At 47.8% G+C, this 20,454-nt stretch overlaps 1 protein-coding gene across 1 annotated transcript in view; it reads left to right on the forward strand.

Moving 5' to 3' along the window:
• Positions 1 to 20,454, forward strand: part of lmx1bb (LIM homeobox transcription factor 1, beta b) — a gene marked incomplete at both ends in the record, with an annotated part of 50,953 nt that overhangs the window by 29,623 nt on the left and 876 nt on the right. Inside the window, 5 exons of the mRNA XM_079733429.1 lie at positions 14,973 to 15,205; positions 17,578 to 17,753; positions 18,341 to 18,418; positions 18,870 to 18,936; positions 19,892 to 20,053. Of these exons, the coding sequence (XP_079589555.1) occupies positions 14,973 to 15,205; positions 17,578 to 17,753; positions 18,341 to 18,418; positions 18,870 to 18,936; positions 19,892 to 20,053 (716 nt within the window). The remainder of the gene's footprint in view (positions 1 to 14,972; positions 15,206 to 17,577; positions 17,754 to 18,340; positions 18,419 to 18,869; positions 18,937 to 19,891; positions 20,054 to 20,454) is intronic.

Raw genomic sequence — 20,454 nt, forward strand, 5'->3', positions numbered from 1 at the left:
TGCAGCTGCATGTCATGAGTCACACCGTCCCCCCCATTGTCTCAGGAATACACAAAGCTACCAACGCGGCGTGTTTTTCACTCCATTGATCTTGGGAAGGTCATCCATCATAAGGCTTTAGATATCATAAAGGCGTGTAAAAAGTCTGATTTGTTATTCAGGGGGGGCTGAGCGGCAACGCCCTGGCCATCGCAGCGCCTCCACATCGGATCTGCATTTTTTTTTATACATTAAGTACCTAGCCTGCAGCATGTGAGCCGTATGCTAACCGCATGTGAGCCGGCCGTTGAGTTAAAATTTACAGCAGTCCACTATAGAAGGGCCACAAGCCCTTTTCTTTTAAAGCCCCCTTTGGTGTTGGAGACATATTCTGGAACACATGAGAGCTGTCCTCTGATCTGTGTTAGAAAGTGAATTAGTGAGCTCCGGTCTAAAGTCGTGATGGGAAGGGACAGGGGGCTGGTGATTTGTAGCACTGTCTGTGTGTATATCACACAGCCCACGGACATGGGGAGCCAGCCGGTGGCGTGGGCTGGGGTGGAGTGGTGGTGGTGGCGCTGGTGGTGCTACGGGGGGTGGAGGGGGGGGCATCAGAGATAGAGAGGCGTGCAGAGTGAGGGATAGGACAGAGGGCCTTATCACTCAGTGTTTACTCACAGTAAATTGAGTTGAAATAATAGTCTTTCTCCGGGGCCAGACAATAGAGAAGGCTGCGGGCGGAGGGGTCCAGGCTGTGACGGAGCTGGATCGGGCCACTTCAAAATGAAAGGCTGGGCCCTCGGGGGCCAGAGGGGGGGGGCTTTATGCGGGGGAGGGAGGCGCACCAGTCCCAGAGAAGACACCCCTCTGACAAGCACCTGGGTAGCAGCACCAATGTGGGTGGGAGGGGGACAAGCGAGGCCGTTCCGAGCTAGGTTGGGTGTCTGAGGGGAGGAGTTGGGTGCTGATGGGTGTGTGCGTTTGTGTGTGTGTGTGTGTGTGAGGGTGTGTGTGTTTGGAGGGCAGGTGGGGGGTGGTGACAAGGCCTCAGGGTCTTGTCATTAGAGCGGCTGGTGGAGGGGAAGATGACTGCCCTGAGGACAGCAGAGCGACAGGTCCCGGTGGGGACGGGGGACTTGTGGGACCTGCCATCCCCCCCCCCCCCCCCCCCCCCCCCTCCCTCCCACCACCCCCAGCCCCCGGTTCAGCCGCTACAACCTCTGGCTACGGCAGAGCTCTTGGGTATTGGGGGGGGGTCTAACCTGCAGAGTGTGTGTGTGTGTTTATTTGTTTGTGAGGTGACATGTAACAGAGAGACAGAGTGACAGAAAGACAGAGCGAAAACAAATATGGCCATTCAGAGAGAGGGAGACAGAGAGAGAGGAACATGAGAGATCACAGAACACACGGCATGCGGTGGCCGGCCATCCTGTATCATCAACTGAACCTCAGCTCTGCCTCTTCTACTCCAATTTATCATTCTGCATTGTGGAGTGCTGCCACAGCATTAAAGAACCAGCTGCGTTTTTTTCCCCTTTCTTCAGACACAGGGGGGCAAAGAGCGCCCACCCCCCCCCCCCACAGTGCACAAAGGAGTCTGCGGGACCCAAAGAGAGTGTAAAATCGGGCAGTGAATGCAGGCCCTCAGTGGGCTGACCGGGGGTGTCACTGTTGCAGGGGAACACCGGTCGCTCCTTGTTTGGTTGTGGAAGAATAAAACACAGCCCAGAAGCGAAGCGTATCTCTGCCAAATCACTGGTGCAACGCCTGGCACGCGGCCACCAGACGTTCCCCTCCGCTCATAGCCAAGCATGTTGCGTGTTCCCCAGCTGCTCTGCCCGGGAACGGACGGCTTCTCCGAGAAGGAAAGGCGGTTCCAGTTGTGTTTGCACACGCCTTCAGGATCAATCATCCCCCGTAAAACCTGTGCATTCATGTGCTGATCCATACTACAGTAATAGCGCCTGGATTCCCCTACTGGACGGGGCGATGGGTGGTGGCGAATGGTCGACGGGCCAGGTCCTATCCCCACCCCCCCCAGACACACACACTCCACCACCGCAACCTTTGCGTGCCGTCCCGGAAGTCCGGAGGCCGCGCGCGTTTCCCTCGCTGGCGCGCTGACGTGAGTGTCTCTGACACAAGCGCCGCAGGGTCACACAGATAGAGTGTCAGGTTTTTTTGTGCCGCGGCCCGGGCCCTTGGGTTTGTGCAGAGACTCGACGTGCCGTGCCATGCTCTTCTTTTCTCTGCTGCTCTCCCTTCCCTGCCTTAGAGGCTCTGCGTGGGGAAAAGGGAATTTTGTCGAACCTGTTCCCTTCCAGCTGGAGAGATAAGATTATACACTCCACCGACCACATGACAGAGAAATGCTTGTTGTGTGGGATAGAGAACAGAGAGCCAGAGAACAGAGAGAGCCAGGGAGAGAGAAGGAAAGAGAGAATGAGAGAAAGAGAGCAAGAGAGAGTGAGAATGAGAGAGAGAGAGAGCAAAAAAGGGCATCAGACAACTCTGCCAGACCTCCTGGGGCAAAATGCGTGCTTGAATACTTGAAGACATGAAGAAAATAGTTTCATGGTAACATTAGCTGGTAACATGGTGAGAGAATCTCTTTCATGACTAAACACACAAACACACAGACAAACACAAGCTTAGACTAGTTGTGAGACATTCACACAATTCATTTATTGTTCTTTTGAGGCTTGTGTCTCGATAATAAAGATGACAACGATTTGATTGTGAATCAAGAGAGTGTTGTAAAGGAGTTAAATAGTACAGAATATTACGGGTTATAAAACAAATGGTTTTATATTTAATTTATTTTACAGTCTTAAAGAAATATTGCTTCTTGCATTCAATTAGATCTGTGTAGATGCTAAATTCCTGAATAGTATCTGCAAAGCATTTGAATATTTTATGTGTGCAATGCTACATTCATTAACATAACTGCTCTAAACTTTGTTTATAGAGGACAGTGAAGTAATACAAGGGCTAAATTGAAATTCATCTTTTTTTTATGCACAGTATATTTGGTTTAAAAAAACATTATTCAGAACTGTGTCGTCCACCTCAACAGAACTGGAACTTTTTAACAAAACATGTTGAGAGTCATTTAAAAAATACATAAAAAACAGTCCCGCAAAACTTTATCGCAATACGGGTGAAAAAGGAAGGTCATTGTGCTGTATATTGTAGTTTGGACGGCTCCTAAATAATCAAATTCCCTCTTTTAAACTCGATTTTCTGTTCTTCAACCAAAGCAATTTCGGACAACGGCATAAAGCTAAAGAAAAAAGAAAAAGCGGCAAAGTGACCTTTTCTTGCCTCTCGACCAAACATCTCTGGTATTTGTAGGTGGTCTCCGTGGTGTGGGCAATGCTTTTTAGTGAAACAGCAGGTTCTGGGTTTGCTCTGCGGTGTGTGTGCGCCCCTCTGTCTGTTTGACACATTCCAACACTGCACCCCGCTCCTGGGCTCCTGGCGACCGCCCTGTCTCCGTGGTTACAGCCATACATCCATGCCAAGCCTTTTTTTTTTATACACTCAAAGACATATTTGTTTGGCTAGTGTAACCACGCTCGCACAAAGAACACAGCTTTTTAGCATAACACCTGCTAATCCCGGGCTTTAGCGCTTTGAAGAGGAGCGCTGATCAGAAATTTAAATATATTGTTCGGATGCTAATCTCAACGTTAATCCCCGGACCTAGGGTCTTGAAACATCCTGTCTTTCAATCAAAAATGTTTATTTTTCATTTGCTTTCCTCGCTCTCATTTTCTCAGATTCTCACTCAATTAGCTCCTCTCTCTTTCATGGCCTCCCAGGTTTTTGTTCATCCCCTTCTGCGGTGTTATCTAGTGTGTAGTAGTGTGCAGTGTGTTCCCGTTAGAGAGCGCCCTATAAAGAGAGCGAGAGAGACATGTTCTATTACCTTATGGTTCCCTCGGCATCACCTTTCCCAGTTGCTCGGTAACCAAGAATAGAACTCTCAATATCGCAGAATCATACCGAGAATTACAGAATATCGTTTTTCAAACTGGTTTAAAATAATACAACCAAAAAAAAACAATAAAAAGGAACGCTTTGAAACATGAATAAAACATAGGGCGGAAAAATACGAGTTATAGAGTGATAAACAACAGCTTCTGCTGCTGTCTTTAACAGAACAACCATATTTAATAGGAAGGGCGTTTATGATCTACGCTTAGACTCAAACGTTGCACATATTATTATCCATGATGACAGCGAATCCTCCAAATGAACGTCAGAGGAACATCACCCTACCTTCTTTTTTAATATCTAATTTTAAGACGTTGCCTGCCCAACTGGCAGGGAATCAAACCCATGCATCTCGTGTAATAAAACAAATACCATCCTGGAGCCAAAGGGGAACCCCCTTTCCCACCCCCCCGCCTCCACAGCTCCACCTGCAGACCCACAAGACCTGTTTGGGTGGAGGTTCTGCAGAAGCGGGTGAGGGGGGGTGTTCCCTGCTCGTCGTCATGATGTCTGGCCAGAGAGACACAATGAGTGGGTGTGTGGGGAAGGCTTTGATTACCACTCAAACGACGACGACTGCTGGCAGATGAAGGGAGGCGATTGTGCTAAAAATATAAACACATCAAATATATATATGTGTGCAATCAGTATTTACCTGCATTGATGCAGCAGTCAATAGGCAGCAGAGGAAGCAGCTGTGTTTGCATGTGTGTGTGTATGTGTGTGCGTGTGTGTGCGTGTGTGTGCGTGTGTGTGTGTGTTTGTATGTGTGTGTGTGTGTGTGTGTGTGTGTGTGTGTGTGTGTGTGTGTGTGTGTGTGTGTGTGTGTGTGTGTGTGTGTGTGTTACAGGGGATGATTGATGAAGCTGATCTGCTCCAATGTCCATCAAAATAACAATAGATAGAAAGACAGTTAGACAAACAGGCAGCAGACACATATAGATACCGAAAAATAGACAGACGGAGAGGGATACAGACAGATAGAGAGAGAGAGAGAGAGAGAGAGAGAGAGAGAGAGAGAGAGAGAGAGAGACAGACAGACAGACAGAGAGCTTCATGCAGACGGAGAGACAGACAGATAACACTATACAAGGGCATTGATCATCCAAAAGCTCTAGTATCAAAGGAGGGGCTGTGGGGGTCACGAGCAGATGAGTCCGGATCTTGCGAACATGCACTAAGCCCCCGCGTCGCATTGTAGTGCCACCAACCCTCCCCAAACTAATTTGGGGCTTTGGGCCCAGCCCCTGCCTGGGTACACAGCACCAGCCTCCACCACCACAATGATCTCCGGATCATCTCCCACCATTAAGACCTGGGCAAACACTTTACTTCACACCAATATACTAAAGATTGTGAGGAAGAGGACGGTGGAGGGACGGTGGGGGGGGTGAACACACACAGGAGCTTATTTTAATTTCTTTCTCTTTTTCTGCTTTCACAGATTGTCTCTCTTTTCTCCTTGGCTACCTTTTAATCCACTTTCTCTCGCACTCTCCCCGTCTCTTCCTCTCACTCTCGCTCTATCCCTCTATATCTCTCTCCCTCTCCCTATCTCTCTCTAGGATAGGTCTAGATCTATTGCTCTATTTCTCTCTTCTCTCTATCCCTCTCTCACTCCCTCTCCCCCTCTCTCTCTCTCTCTCTCTCTCTCTCTCTCCCTCTCTCTCTCACTCTCCCTCTCCCTCTCCCTCTCTCTCTCTCTCTCTCTCTCTCTCTCTCTCTCTCTCTCTCTCTCTCTTCCTCTCTCTCTCTCTCTCTCCCTATCTCTCTCTAGGATAGGTCTAGCTCTATTGCTCTATTGCTCTCTTCTCTCCCTCTCCCTCTCTCCCTCTCCCTCTCACCATTGGGTCTAAACTCCTCAAGATGGACACCGAATGATGTGGGCGGTGTTGGTGGAGGGCGGGTGCGGGCCGGGGGTGTGGGTGTGGGTAGAACAGGGTCAAGCTCCGCTGGCCTCTGCACGGAGCTGTGGAATTTTTCATTAGTGCACAGCTGGGTCACAAGTGGCTCCAAAGCCATCCTAATATTGTGTAGGCCCACAGATTAGGAGCGGAGAAAGGAACCCAGGAGCGCCCTGCTCTCCGCCAGAACCCGTCTTTGCATATTTGCAGACAACTCGTGCTTTGGACACCTCATATTACTGTTTGCTTTGCCTCCGTCCAGCCCCTCCACCGGCGGGTCAACAGTAATTTTAAAGCCCTCCACAATACAAACACAAATGTTGTTTTTTAACCGTTACCGCGCTGGATCAGTGCGCTGCCCGCATTTATTTTCTGCCGAGTAGAGTAAGTAAATCAAACCGAGACAGGGCGGGGGGCGTTCATTTTCATAACGTTAATATGTTTCTTTTGTATATATATTATTCAATTTATATATATATATATATATATATAGATCTATGTGTATACATATACATATATATCTTCATATATATATATGTATACAAATATATATGTGTGTGTATATATATATATATATATATATATAGATCTATGTGAATACATATACATATATATCTTCATATATATATATGTATACAAATATATATGTGTGTATATATATATATATATATATATATATATATATATAAAATGTATGGAAATGTCTTTGTTCTGAATGGGTTCTTAAAGGATGCAGGATAGACTGAACACAAGACACAAGTAAAATAAAAGAAAATCTTTGTTCATTAAAGCAGTGACGTGAGCTAAGTTTCCACGGCCTGTACTCAACACACAAAGCAAAAGAGAGTCGATGACACTATATCCCATGGCTGTAAAGGCACTTATAGTCACTCTCATTAAAACTAAAATGGAAATAAAACCACTACTGTATCTGTGGGCAGTTATGGCCAACCATAGTGCTACAACATGTGATAGCCATTAAACTTATTGTAGCCATCAGTCTCTCTCTCTCTCTCTCTCTCTCTCTCTCTCTCCCTCTCTCTCTCTCTCTCTCTCTTTCTCTCCCTCTCTATTTTTTTCTTGGTCTCTCTCTCTTTATCTCTCTCTCTTTATCTCTCATTCTATCACTGTATATATATACCTCTCTTTCTATTTATATATATCTACCTCTCTCTCTCTCTCTCTCTCCCTCTTTACCTCTCTATCACTATATATATATACCTCTCTTTCTATTTATATATATATATACCTCTCTCTCTTTCGCTCCATTCCTAACTTCAGTGGCAGCATCAGCCAGGATGGCTCATTGAACGGGCCGAGCCTTCATGGAGGAAGGTGGGGTTGGTGGGAACGGGTGATGTGGTATCGTGGTTGCTGGGGGGGGGGGGGGGGTCTGTTCCACATCAGCTAGATTAGCTCGGAAGGGACAGACAAAGAGAGCCCCAGCGATAGAATTATTAAAAAATATAAAATGGGTGCAGAGGAATTTATAGTGGGCTTTTAATGGCCGCTACTTAGGCTGCTCTCTGCAATGCCCCCACAATGCCTTGCTTTTAGAGAGTGTGTGCTGTAAAGATGTCACGTCTCCAGCTGGGCGGACGGGCCGATGGCCCCCTCACGGGTTCAGTGAGCGGGGTCCGGCCCCGGTGACAGGAGGGAGAGCAGAGGCGCTTTGTAGCCTGCCTTGTAATTCACAGGCCGCTAATTTATTTGTTTAGGAATCACCTCAGCTGGACACCGAAAACATGGCACCACGCAGAGAACGGGGCTAAAAAACCAAAAGCGTATGCGCATAAAACAACACGTAATTTATCGTTAGCCCTCGTGGTTTTCTTGCTCGCACCTTGCTTTGAGTTCAGGACTATATTGGACTGTAGTTCAGAGCACTGGACAAAACAAAATGGGTCTATATGTGATGTGGGCTTTATTTTACATATTGAGGCCCCGGCAAAGCAGCTGTCCAAACACCATGTGTTTGCCCGGCTGCTTACCTCTCTGTTTAGCTGTGTACTTTTCCCTTTTCGGCTGCCCACTACACTGTCTTTCACTACGCATGGCTTTGTTCTACCTGTGTGGCTGCTGGACTAAATCCTTTTCCACAACATGCAGGGAGGGAGAAAGAGAGAGAAAGGCAGAGAGAGAGAGAGAGAGAGAGAGAGAGAGAGAGAGAGATGGTGTTTTCATAGATTACACTGTGACTTATTAGCAGGCCCATGAGAGCTGGCAGCAACAGATCACTCAGAGCCACGACACACTTCTCATCGCACAACCGTTGATTTTGGCACCTCTGGTAAACACACAAGCACACACACAACTGTAAGAAATAACTTTTGAATGACAAAGTCCAGAAAGGGAGAGGTAACATAAAAAGCTATCATCAAACATCAACCAACTACCTACACTTATATCTAACATAATTCTACATTTAACATTTACTACATTCTACATTTATCATGTAACGACACCTTTTTGTAAAGATTAAGACATTGTGTCCTCGAACACAAACACAAGGTCACTCCCGCACGCCACCACACACACTTCAGCGACAAGATAAACTAGTACTTCTGCCAATTCAGTCAGGCACGTATTCAGTTCTCATGTGCGCATGCACGCTGAACCCAAACCCCACCTGTTGGTTTATCGCTGAGGCGTGCGACCAGCTCACTGCGTTCATTTGAATAACGGCGCGAGGTGTGTTTTTTGATGCAGCTGTGCAATACAATATCAGACACAAGTAGCATGCAGCAGCGGAATGGCTCGGAGCTCGTCGGAGGACCTGCTCATTCCACCATGTGCACACTCATGTTGCTATAGAAACTGTGGCCCACATTTATTTTGCACCAGCGGTAGTGTGTGTATGTGTGTGTGTGTGTGTGTGTGTGTGTGTGTGTGTGTGTGTGTGTGGGGGGGGGGGGGGGGGGGGGGGGGGGGGGGGGGTTGGAATATGGGTGCACTTCAGCTCAGGCGGTGAGGTGTGTGTATGTGTGTGTGTGTGTGTGTGGGGGAGGTAGTGTGTGTGTGTGTGTGTGTGTGTGTGTGTTTTTGTGTGTGTGCGTTTGCATGTGTTTGCTAGTGTGTGTGTGCGTCTGTGTGTGTACATGTGCACGCCTGGGGTGTATGTATATGCACGACACTCCAGTGTGTTCCCAGTGTGCCTGTGTGTGCTCCCCGTAATGTAGGGCAGGTGTGTGTGTGTGTGTGTCTGCACTAACACGTCTGGGCCATTATCTGGCTACTTGCTACGCCGAGTGCAATCAGCGGCCCTCATCCCTCCCCGGCGGGCGGGCCTCGAGCCCAGCCGGCTCCTCAAGGCGAGTGGCTCCCGGGCCCCGCGGCCCCGCGCAGCCTGATGAAGAAGGCACCTTTGGGCCATTAGTGGTGTACACATCTCCCTTTAATGTGTTTTACTTTTACCTGCTGGGAGTTTAATTAAAAAACAAAGAGCCTCAATTTAAAGGCCATTATTATGCTAATGTGGTAAGCGCGGGATGGTGATTAAGCAGCTTTTAGAGCTGACTGGAGCAGGCCCCCGGGAGCCGCCGGATGGCACTTTTTATTTGGCTTCATTACTTTTCTATGAATCTATGCTCGGAGGAGAAGAGCTGATACCAGTAAACCAGGTCAGTTACCCCCCGTATCAGCGCACAGGCCGCACTGCGCGCTGCTCTCCGCTCAGCACTGGGCTCCGGCGGGTCACAGAGCGGAGCAGGTTGTTCCTCTTTTTGCGGTGTTGTTTTAGGTTGTGCTTAATTAACCCGAAGAGGATTCAAACATGGCTCAAACCACCCTACCATACTCTTTATTGTAATGTCTAAATTCTGTATTTGGCTAAAGGGGAATCTACCTTTGCCCTGGGGGTAAATGTGGGGTTAGAGGCCTTATAATGACACTGTCCAACTATACACAGGTAAACACACTCAGCCAGCCAGGCCTTATGCTTGTGTAGCTTCTCTTGTCGCTAATTAGGTTAAAATTTGATTACCATTAGATTAACATTCCAGACTCTGTTCCTAGAAAGAGGTGGCTTGTGACGTCAGGCCTCTGCTGCCTCAGGAACAGGGCAACAGGATTCATACTAAAGTAATCTTCCAAAACGTTGAGTCAAGGTTTGGCTTCTTTTAGCTGAACGGAGCAGAAACATCTGGGTGTCAAATGTAATCCTTTGTTAGCACTTCAGCCATTAATCCAAAGGAGTTGTTAAGCAGCTGACATCTATACTAGTTTAGCCCTGACTCGATCTGGCTCCACAGTTTCTGTCATCATTTATTGAGTTTGGACAAACCGATTTTGACAAAAATACAACTGATTCTAATCTAAAAATGACTTAGTTACAGACAGACTTTTTTACATTTAATTTTTTACTTCTGCCTCCAATGGGCCACAAACAACAAGCTTGTGTATTTGTTTTCCTAAATGTGTGATTCAGTTATGTGGCCGCGGCCTGTAAAATCAAGACTAATCAGGCATGCCATATCGACCAATCACGCGGGCCCAGTCCTCCTTGCCTGGAGGCCTCTAGCTGACCTGCCTCTGAAGACCTCATATCTCACCTCAGCATAAGTGGTAAGGCCACAGGTCTCCCACCCGGACACGGGAGCCCATCTTCAAAGTAACGGCTTCCAGCTGTTCCCCAGGACTGATCCTCTCCCGTGTGTCTCTGAGTGGACAGAGTTGGCTTCAGACCGCCATAGGTTCTCCCACTAGGTATTGGCTTGTTTTTGTTGTTGTCCTTTTTTTTGTTTGCTTGCGAGAATTGTTGAATAAAAAAGACTATAGCATATGGTGCTCAATGTAGCGGGATTACCAAGCGCCGCAAGCCCCCTCCTTAGAACATACTCTCTCCCTTCCTCTCTCTCTCTCTCTCTCTTCCACTCCCTCTCTCCCTCCCTCTCTGTTTCTCTTTTATCCCACCCAGTCCTCCTGATCCTTATCACTAAGGCGGAGGTATTAAATCTGATGTCTGTGGAGGGAAATCATTGGCAACATATGGCGAGGGCCTAAGACGTTGTCACACTTTAAGTTGCCTGTAATCTTTTCAAAGGGAGGGTACTCTACTTCTCTGAAGAGCCTCTTAAACACAAACGAGAACCAGCGGAGACGAGGATGTGGGCTAATTCATTCCACCGATACACAGGAGGCGCATCCCAAGGTGCTGCATTTGTATTTTGTTCCGGTGTTTTATGGAGCAAATAAAAAATACAATCATCTAAAAAATTGATGGTCCTCCTGTGAGACTCGGGCCTGTGACAGAATGCGTCACACAGCATTTGACGCTGTGTAGAATAACAGACGTCAGGACGATGGGAACGTCGGATTTAAAAAACAAGGACCTAATGATCCCTCTGGGAGGGAGGTATGTGCTGAGACGGGTCGTTCCTTTGTTGTGTTTGTGAGTCTGGGGTCCCAGGGAGGCATCGGTAAATATTGACACCTCCCTGCTTGAGATGCAGTCCATTGATCCATAGCATCAGCAGGGGGGTTCCTCCACTCAACCTGTGCGTTCAGGTGTGTGGGATGAGGAGGAAAGCGAGAGTTGGTACACAGGATTCATGCTGGTGGTCCTCTTTGGCCTTCTATGTGTGCTTTCCCTCTCCCTCTCCCGCCTCCTCTCCCACTTCCACAACCTCTCCCTCCTTCCCGCTGCCTGTCCCTATCCCTCTCCTTCTCTCTCCCTCTCCCTCTGCTTCTCCTTCTCCCTCTCTCTCTCTCTCTCTCCCTCTCTCCCTCTCCCTCTCTCCCTCTCGCTCTCTCCTTCTCCATCTCCCTCTCCATCTCCCTATCTCCCTCCACTCTGCCTCACCCATTCCCTCCCTCTCTCCTCCCCCTCTCCCTCTCTCACTCCCACTCTCCCTCCCCCTCTCCCTCTCCCTCTCCCTCCCCCTCTCCCTCTCCCTCCCCCTTCCCTCTCAGAGACAAGCGCATAGGCCCTGCTGACCGCTGCCGACTCTGACTCGCCTCAAAGAGAGTCATGTTACTCAAGTGGCCTAGAGTCAAGAGTGGGGATTCCACCAGGATTTATGTGTGTGTGTGTGTGTGTGTGTGTGTGTGTGTGTGTGTGTGTGTGTGTGTGTGTGTGTGTGTGTGTGTGTGTGTGTGTGTGTGTGTGTGTGTGTGTGTGTGTGTTTGTTTGTGTGTGTGTGTGTGTGTGTGTGTGGGGTGTGTGTGTGTGTGTGGCAGGTCACTGGGATATGTATGAGCAGAACACACACAAAAGTTGCAGACACCGGTACAGGGTCACCCTGAATAACATCAAACCTATAGTCCCTCTTTATTGGATAGAGTTTGTTCATCCCCTTTTTGTAAGGTCCCAGCAGAGCTTTAAAGGGAGCCGGCCCCACGCCGTGTGTTTGTGTTGGTGTCATCCCCCCAGAGTCCGTTGTTAATGTGTTTATTAACCTGGCATTACATATATCTATAAGTGTATGATCGCCACTTACGCTTTCTCCTCCTCCGCTGTCCCCGGCCCCAGGCGTGCGGCCCACTGGCCATGGGCCCCAACCCACTAATCAGGTAATGTTGTGGGGGTTGAAACGCAGCCTTCCCCCGGTCAGCCTCCACTGCTCACACAGTGGTGTTGTTTTAAAGAGCATTCTTTAGCAGCTGAACTTGGAAAGGTATTAAAGTGGGATTAGGTTCCTCCACAATCCACTGCTTGTGTCATTCAGGGAGTTGTGTTCTGCTCTCCCCACTGCCACCTCCCCACTCCTCCTCCTGTTTGATTGTGGCTAGCCGCGGGAGTAAGACTGACTGCGCCTTTCAAAGGAGAGGGGTAGGGTTAAATCCCTAGTCCGCTGCTCCCTGCTAATTCTCCTTGTTCCTTAGAGAAGGATTTACTTCTGCTGCCAGCGCCTCAAAGGCCCTCTCTGCCCATCCGCAAAGTCGCCGTTGCCTTCCTGTGGAGGTGTGGTTGCCATAGAAGTGGGCGTCACGCATGGCTTTTCCATCTGCACCCCACGGAGAATGGGGACCGGGGACTGAGAACAGGCAGAAAGTCCGGATTAGAGCGCAGGACAAAGCAGGACAGGAAGATTCCAGAAGGGACGAATAGGAATTACAGCAGCAAAAATAATGCAAAGTGACAGAGAGGGGAAATAGAAAAATAATGGCTTACAAGATTAGACCCGGCGAGCGAAAAGGAAGAAAGGAAGGCAGGGCTGAATGGGAATGTTTTCATCTGGATGAGAAGGTTTGAGAGAGAGCGGTCGTAGGTGAATGCAGGATCCTGGACGTATCAAAAAGCATGCTAACAAGTCATTTCCTCAGCTTTTCTGTCTCTTTCGGAGGCTAAGCCACCAATCATTAGCTAAACATGAGAGTTAGAGCTGGGAAACAGCCTTGACAGATTCATCACGCCTTTCCTTCCAATCCTATCATGCAACATTGGTAATCTTTTGGAAAGTCGGAGACAATTGCAACATTGCTATCCCTCAACCAACTTTAGAAGCGGGATTGAAAGATTTGAGTTCACTAGTTCACGTAACATATCACAATACTTCTGCCTTGAATAATGTTGAATTAAATTGCATGTGAATTGTTCCTGAGATGAATCAGGTGGGCAAGTCGTTTAAACAAGATCTCGGTTTCTTTGAAAAAACGTGCCAACATTTCTTTTCCAAGGGATTATCCTTGAGGTTTTTCTAAAGTTGGACAGTAATCTTCTTAACTTATTGTAATAAACGGAAGATTAAAGGACTTCATGAGTCCAGTAAGTGGCCATTTCAATGCCTCTGTTGCTTTCTTTGCCAGACGATTGAAAAATTTAAAATTAAGAAAAAAGCTGCTGTTTATTTGTAATAATTATAGAAGAAAGTCTCCATCACAAATAAAAAATAACCATCTATAATACTAAAATAAAGGTGATATGAATAAAAAGTGAAATAGATGTAGTCCGGATAAGAGAGGCAGAACAATGCCTGTGTGAACTGAGCCAATACTTCCAGGACAGCGACGGCCAGCCCCGAATCAATTATCCCCAAAGACCTAGCAGACAGCGACAAACGCACACTATCTTGTTTCCAAAACGCATACAGCTGCCGCACTTAGCTCCATGCGCCACGCTCACAGACACTTGTTCCTGCACGTGCACACTCCCCCACACACGTGTGGTGACACCCCCACACACACACATACACACACTCACACACACACACGCTCCCTCTATCAGTACTCAATCGCCACCTACGTCGGTATTACCATAACAAAGCGGGTGCCTCTTCTTTCTCTGCACTCATATTTACACACTATATTCATCACTATCGCCCGTCCCTGTCTCCCACCAGCAGATGATGTCGACTGCTGCTCCCCCGGCCTTCCCCTGCCTCCGCACAAAGACATAGATGTTCGCCACAAATAGATAGCCGGTTGCCAGCTGTCCTCCAGACCGGGGCAAACAAAGAGGCCGCTAATAAATCCTGCAGCTCCGCGGCTGGACAAGATCAGCCCCACTCCCAGCCCTCTTGCTCCAGTTAACGTGGCTCCTCCCGTACGACAGAGAACAAATTAAATGCCTCTCAGCCACCAATAAAACAATGCAAACATCTTCCTGAAAGGATATAAAAGGAGATGGAGGTGTCGCCAGGAAAGGGCCGTGGCGGAGGCAAGGGCGAGGGCGGCCGTGTGCGCGGCAGGTAGGAGAGAGAGGAACGCATTGCATTAAGCTAGGGAGATGAGATAGGAGCAGAGGCCTGTCGTAGGCAATCCATCCTCATCAGCGGTGTTAGACATGATATCTGATGGCCCCCGGTACAATATTGCACATACAAAGCAGTTGTGCACATTGTAGGGGCACTGTGATTGGGGGGCCAAGCCTCTAATGAGTTCTCTGCACCCGGACACAATGACCAAGGGTTGGCTTTTTCACTTCTGCTAATCTGTTATGTTGGCTGTAAGTGGCGGGCCAGTGAGTCACCTCCATTCACCTTTTAATCAAAAGCCCAGCAAAGCAAGGACCCAAAGCAAGCAATCACCCATCCCTGACCTTCAATAGCCCACCATAGAGCAGAGATGTACGTTTGTGTGTGTATGCGTGTGTGTGTGTGCTATTTCCGTCACCAGGCACTAAAACACTCCTCTCTTTCTCCCGTTCTGCAGGTTGTTTGCGACCAAGTGCAGCGGGTGCATGGAGAAGATCGCGCCCACAGAGTTTGTGATGCGCGCGCTGGAGTGCGTCTACCACCTCAACTGCTTCTGTTGCTGCGTGTGTGACCGGCAGCTGAGGAAGGGCGACGAGTTTGTGCTGAAGGAGGGCCAGCTGCTCTGCAAGGTCGACTACGAGCGGGAGAAGGACCTGCTGAGCTCCGTCAGTCCCGATGACTCAGACTCAGGTAGGAAAACCTTACACGCCTCCCTCCTCCTCCTCCTCTTCCTCCTCCTCCTCCTCCTCCTCCTCCTAGTCCTTCTCATTCTCCTTCTCCTCCTCTTCCTCATCGTTATCCTCCTCCTTCTCCTCTTTATCCTCCTCTTCCTCCTCCTTCTCCTCCTCCTCCTCCTCCTCCTCCTGCTCCTCTCACACGGGCGTGGCGAGTGCAACACTGGGGTGCTAAGGTGGTGTGGCACCACGGTGCTGCTTTGCTCTGCAGGCCCGGGTGTTAGCATCCATACAACAGTGTGGAAGTCCTGCCCTGTCACACGGTTGTCAGGAATCTAATCCCATAATCACTGCTGGGGATGGTGCAGTCCATGGCACAGCAACATGTACTTGAGCCCCACTGGGTCCATTTCGTATGAGAGTGCAGAGAAGTAGAAATGTTTATTTTAAGGCAAACTTATTTACTGTGAATTAGTTGCTGCCGTTAGTAACAGTTCATGCAAAACTACACAGTGAGTAACAGAGAGTTACATTTACATCGGCTGCACAAATGTAAAATAAATGTTTTGTAAAACTATTTGCTCACGCTTTACAACAGGAAAGCATTGATGATTAGCATGTTGGAGACAAAATGAGACCTTTAGACCTTATGACCTGTGCCTAAAGAAAGTGTTTTGGTGTCTGCCTTTGTCATCTTCTGGTTTGGGCAGGGAGCGCTTCATGATATACAGTAGGAAGTGGAAACAGGACAGAGCCAGACCACACTGTATTAATGACTATTCATGCGTGGGCAGGGGCTGTGCTTGCTGGAATGAATTAAATCAGTGTATCATGGTGAGTGACAGAGGGATTTCGGGGGTCTTTCTGCAGAAAGCCTAGCCTTATCAGCTCTAGTGTTCCTCGCCTGAAGCCTCCATACACACACACACGTACACTCACTGATGCACACACATACCCACACTGATACACACACACAGACACACAAAGAGGCATCTCGCCAAACCTCACTGTTCCCCGCCATCTGGCTCGCATTTAAACACACACAAAAGCAGGGAATTTGTCAACTACATCTGTGCCTGTGTCAACTTTTGTCAACTTATGGGAATATTTGCTTGGCTCCCTCATTTGCTCATGTCCCAGTGTATCACAGAGGCATCTCTTTGATGTGTGGCTCCGGAATTTTAAAATGGAGAAAACGTCAACATTAGCAGGAGTTAACCTCGGCAGACGTAGGTTTCTGAGGACACAAGGGACAGCAGAGGAACACGAGGACAGTGGTTGCTGATCCTCAAGCAGAAATCAGTCTCAGTGTTAGGGTTAGAACACCAGCAGAACATGCTGCATCCCTCAGATTCACAGACATGGTTGCAAAATCATGTTTTCAATCTAAGAAACCTTTATTAAACCATTCATTTATTCACACCTATTTATGTTTTAGGGGCAATTTGCTCCATCCTGCCATGGTGAAATCACGAAACATATTTTATTATGGGGTCTTCTGTTAATTTCATTTGAGAGAGAATTATACATGGTTATATTTTACCAGGAATTTGATAAAAGCAGTATTACAAGAAGGAAAGTTATTGTGGAATCAGAATTCAAGTATCACAGCAAAAGATAGAAAAGAGGAAAGAAGGCAATGAGATGGAATTGAGTCAAATGTTAGGGTTGAGAATTCACTATGCTTTAAATAATAAAACCAACAAAAATACAATCATAACTTTGTGCCTCCAATAACATCATTCACACAAGGCATAAAACCAAGTTATTCTTCTGTATTAATAGCATATCATATGATAGAGACATGAAAATGAAAAAGTGGAGTTTATTACCCAAAACAGTAATATCCTGCTACTGACAGTAAGAATTTAATAATCCATACAGGGAAATTTTCACAATTTTGAGGAGAGAAATAGAGTAAATTTCACATTTTTTTATAAGCTCATACAGGATGTATTTCCCAAAAGAACATGTGCACGTCTTTTCATGTTGTGTGTGGATGTAGAACTCTTATCAAAGATTGATTTGGTGTAAATCAGCTAAAGCTGTGTGCAATAAATAATATGTGACACAACGTCTGCATCTATGACAAATGCACCTTTTTCTACTCAGTTCAGCTACAAGAGCTGCAGCCTCTTGAGTCCAATGGTGCGTGCAGCCGTTTTTCCCTTTTCATAATAAATCGATAACAAATTATTAGAAGCATGTGTGTCTCCTTTGATTATACACTCGTGGTGTCTGAGTGTCTCGAACCAGGCGGTCAGAGCGCAGAACAGATTCATCATCAGCAGGCTGCCACGGACCCCGGACGGAGTAATCGCCTGAGCCCCCTGTTTTTCCTTTTTCAGATGTCGAGAAATAACAACTTCATTCTATCTTCTTCCGCAGAGAAAAGCGATGACGAGGAGCTGGACATCAAGCCGGAGAAAGGCGTAGGGGGTCAAGGGAAGGGCGATGATAGCAAAGACCCCCGCAGACCCAAGAGACCCCGCACCATCTTAACCACCCAGCAGAGGCGGGCTTTCAAAGCCTCCTTTGAGGTTTCCTCCAAGCCCTGCCGAAAGGTTGGTCAGAAGTCTCTTTAAACCCTGTCTTAGGAACGGTCACTGGTCTGCATTGGCCAGGAAGGAGAATCTACCGTATATCTGAGATCATTTACACAGGAGTCTCCCGAATTAAGTTCTCAATTATATCAGAGAAAGGGAGAAGGAGGAAAGGAACGGCCAGCGCTTTGAAGTGGCGAGCAAGACCCTGCTCTGCGTTAAGCGAGGCTGCAGTGGTGTAACGCAGACCGCCTGCACTATGACAAACTGTAGCAAGGAGCCCTGCCTTCTGCAGGACCTGAGAACACAGTGCCGCTGCTGCAGCCTCCGCTCCCAAGGCTTTGAACATGGCAGTGACTAACAAGAGGTCTGCAAGGAGACCAATGCATTCATTCAACATCAGACTTCAGAATCAAAGCAAATCAAACCGGCATTGAGCCAATTGGGACCCTTTCCAATTGTAAACCCCCCCCCCCCCCCCCCCCCCCCAAAAATGGGGGGGGGGGGGGGGGGGGGGGGGGGGGGCTAAATATTTCAATGTGTTTTCCAGTTGTTTGTCTTTTCCTTGACTGACAGAGGAACATGTTTTGTGTCCTGTGTGCTTCCAGGTGAGGGAGACGCTGGCGGCGGAGACAGGGCTCAGCGTCCGGGTGGTGCAGGTCTGGTTCCAGAACCAGCGGGCCAAGGTGAGGCCTTCAGAACCTCTTCTATCCAAGAGGGGTTCACTTGTTACTAGTTTTATAGTCAACAAGTGACCAGCTGAGATACATCCCCAAATCAGCGTGAAAGGAATCCAGCTCTCCAGTCTAATAAATCTGCCCTGGGTTTTTGTGTTAAACTTATCACTGCATTCCTCTTGCAAAAGTCAAGTTTTAAAGTGCGAGGGGAGGAGAGGGGGGGGAGGGGAGATTGCAAATCTACCTCACGGTTACATTTAACATCTACGCCCTCCTTAGGCTGATCATTATCTGGGTAAACCTTTGATATTGTATGCTGAAGGCGCACTCCAATAGAGTTTATAGTTTATACGGTTCATTCGGGGGTGAGCCGCGCAGAGCATCCTTTTTAAATTAAAGAGAGATCACGTGTTGGTTTTGGGGAGTTCCTTCTAAAAGTTTCTTCTCTCCATCCTTGCAGATGAAGAAGTTGGCCAGAAGACAGCAGCAACAACAAGAACAACAGAACTCTCAGAGACTCGGTCAAGGTACGCTCAACACAGTTCTTAAAGAATGTGTGATTATTAGGACGCTCATTTTCAATACATAGTCTTATTTAAGTGGGGTTTTTGTATGCATTGCTGAAACATTTCAGCAAAATCTAGCTATCAAACACCCAGATATTGAATTAACATCCCGGTTATTTTTTTTAACTGTGTTTCAATTTGGAATAATGTCCATTTTGACATTTGTCAGAAAAGTCTGGGTTAAACCACTGATGTGTTGGAGGGAGGGACCCTATCTTCTAAAACCTAGAACGATGAGGCTTTACCTTTATATTCCTAAAATAATGTCGCGGTATATCCTGCTTTTGGCGCTATCAAGTCAACATCAGTTGGTTTGTTTGTTGGTTTGTAGTTTGTTATGCAAACAAGAGCTCTTTACATCATCGTCTCTGCGTCGTCCCTGGAAAACTCAAAGTGGCCAAACAGAATGAATGGCAGCCAGGGCTCAGGAGGCATCGCCAACTGTAGAGTAAAGTACAGAGAGGCCGGGCTCCACTGACAAAGCCACAAGGACTGTGTGTTCCACTCACCACGCGCTGGGCCAAGAGCAATGTTTTCTGAGGGGGGATTGTGGGAAAGTCACTCGCCACTATGGTAACAAATAGTCCTCTCTTGACATAGCAATGGAGGCACAAGCCATCCAAGTACTACTGAAGTGCAGCAGCCAGCCTGCCAAAGCCCCCTCGTAGAATTAAGGAGTTATCAACTGGCATGGTTTATTTGGGGTTTAGACGACGGCCCAAATGGCAGACATTGAAGTCAGCATTTATTAGAAAGGAATGGAAGATCTAAAAGATATCGATGATATACGTTTTTAAATTTGGCCTGGCTTAATGCATTTCCAATAGAAAAGCAAAAATATATATAAAAAAATATCTCACATTATTTTTGGGAACAAGGACGTTTTTGTCTTACCGTTGGATTGGTTGTCCCACAGAAGTGATGTCCAATAGGATGGAGGGCATGATGAGCTCCTTCACACCCCTGGCACCACCGCAGCAGCAGCTGGTGTCCATGGATCAGAACGGCTACAGCACAGACCCCTTCCAACAGGGGCTCACCCCCCCACAGATGCCCGGAGACCACATGAACCCATATGGTGAGCACTCCCCCCCCTTCCACACAGGCCCACACACCTGTGCCCCTGATTACTCCCATGGCCCAGTGGGGGTGAGTATTGCGGGGGCCACAAGCATCTGATTTCAGCTGCACCTGGGGGGATGGGAGCTGTTTTACATCGTACATGCACGCAAGATTGCAAGCGTGCACGCAGGCATGCAATGCACACTGAAGACAGCGTCTTCTTGAAGCACGGTTCAGAGGGTTCTGTAACGGCCTCCTGCATGTGACGCACACTGTGAGCACGCCAGGGCCTGAAGCCATGCGGTCCACACCAACAGTTTGATGTCTGATAACAGTGGCGATGGTGAGAGATTGTGCGTCCTCTGTCACAGCGGTGGGAAAAGTGACCAGCAAGAGCGTTGTGCGGGGCCTTGCTAG

Source organism: Pollachius pollachius (genome assembly GCF_949987615.1).
Source record: "Pollachius pollachius genome assembly, chromosome: 1".
Taxonomy (NCBI): Eukaryota; Metazoa; Chordata; class Actinopteri; order Gadiformes; family Gadidae; genus Pollachius; species Pollachius pollachius.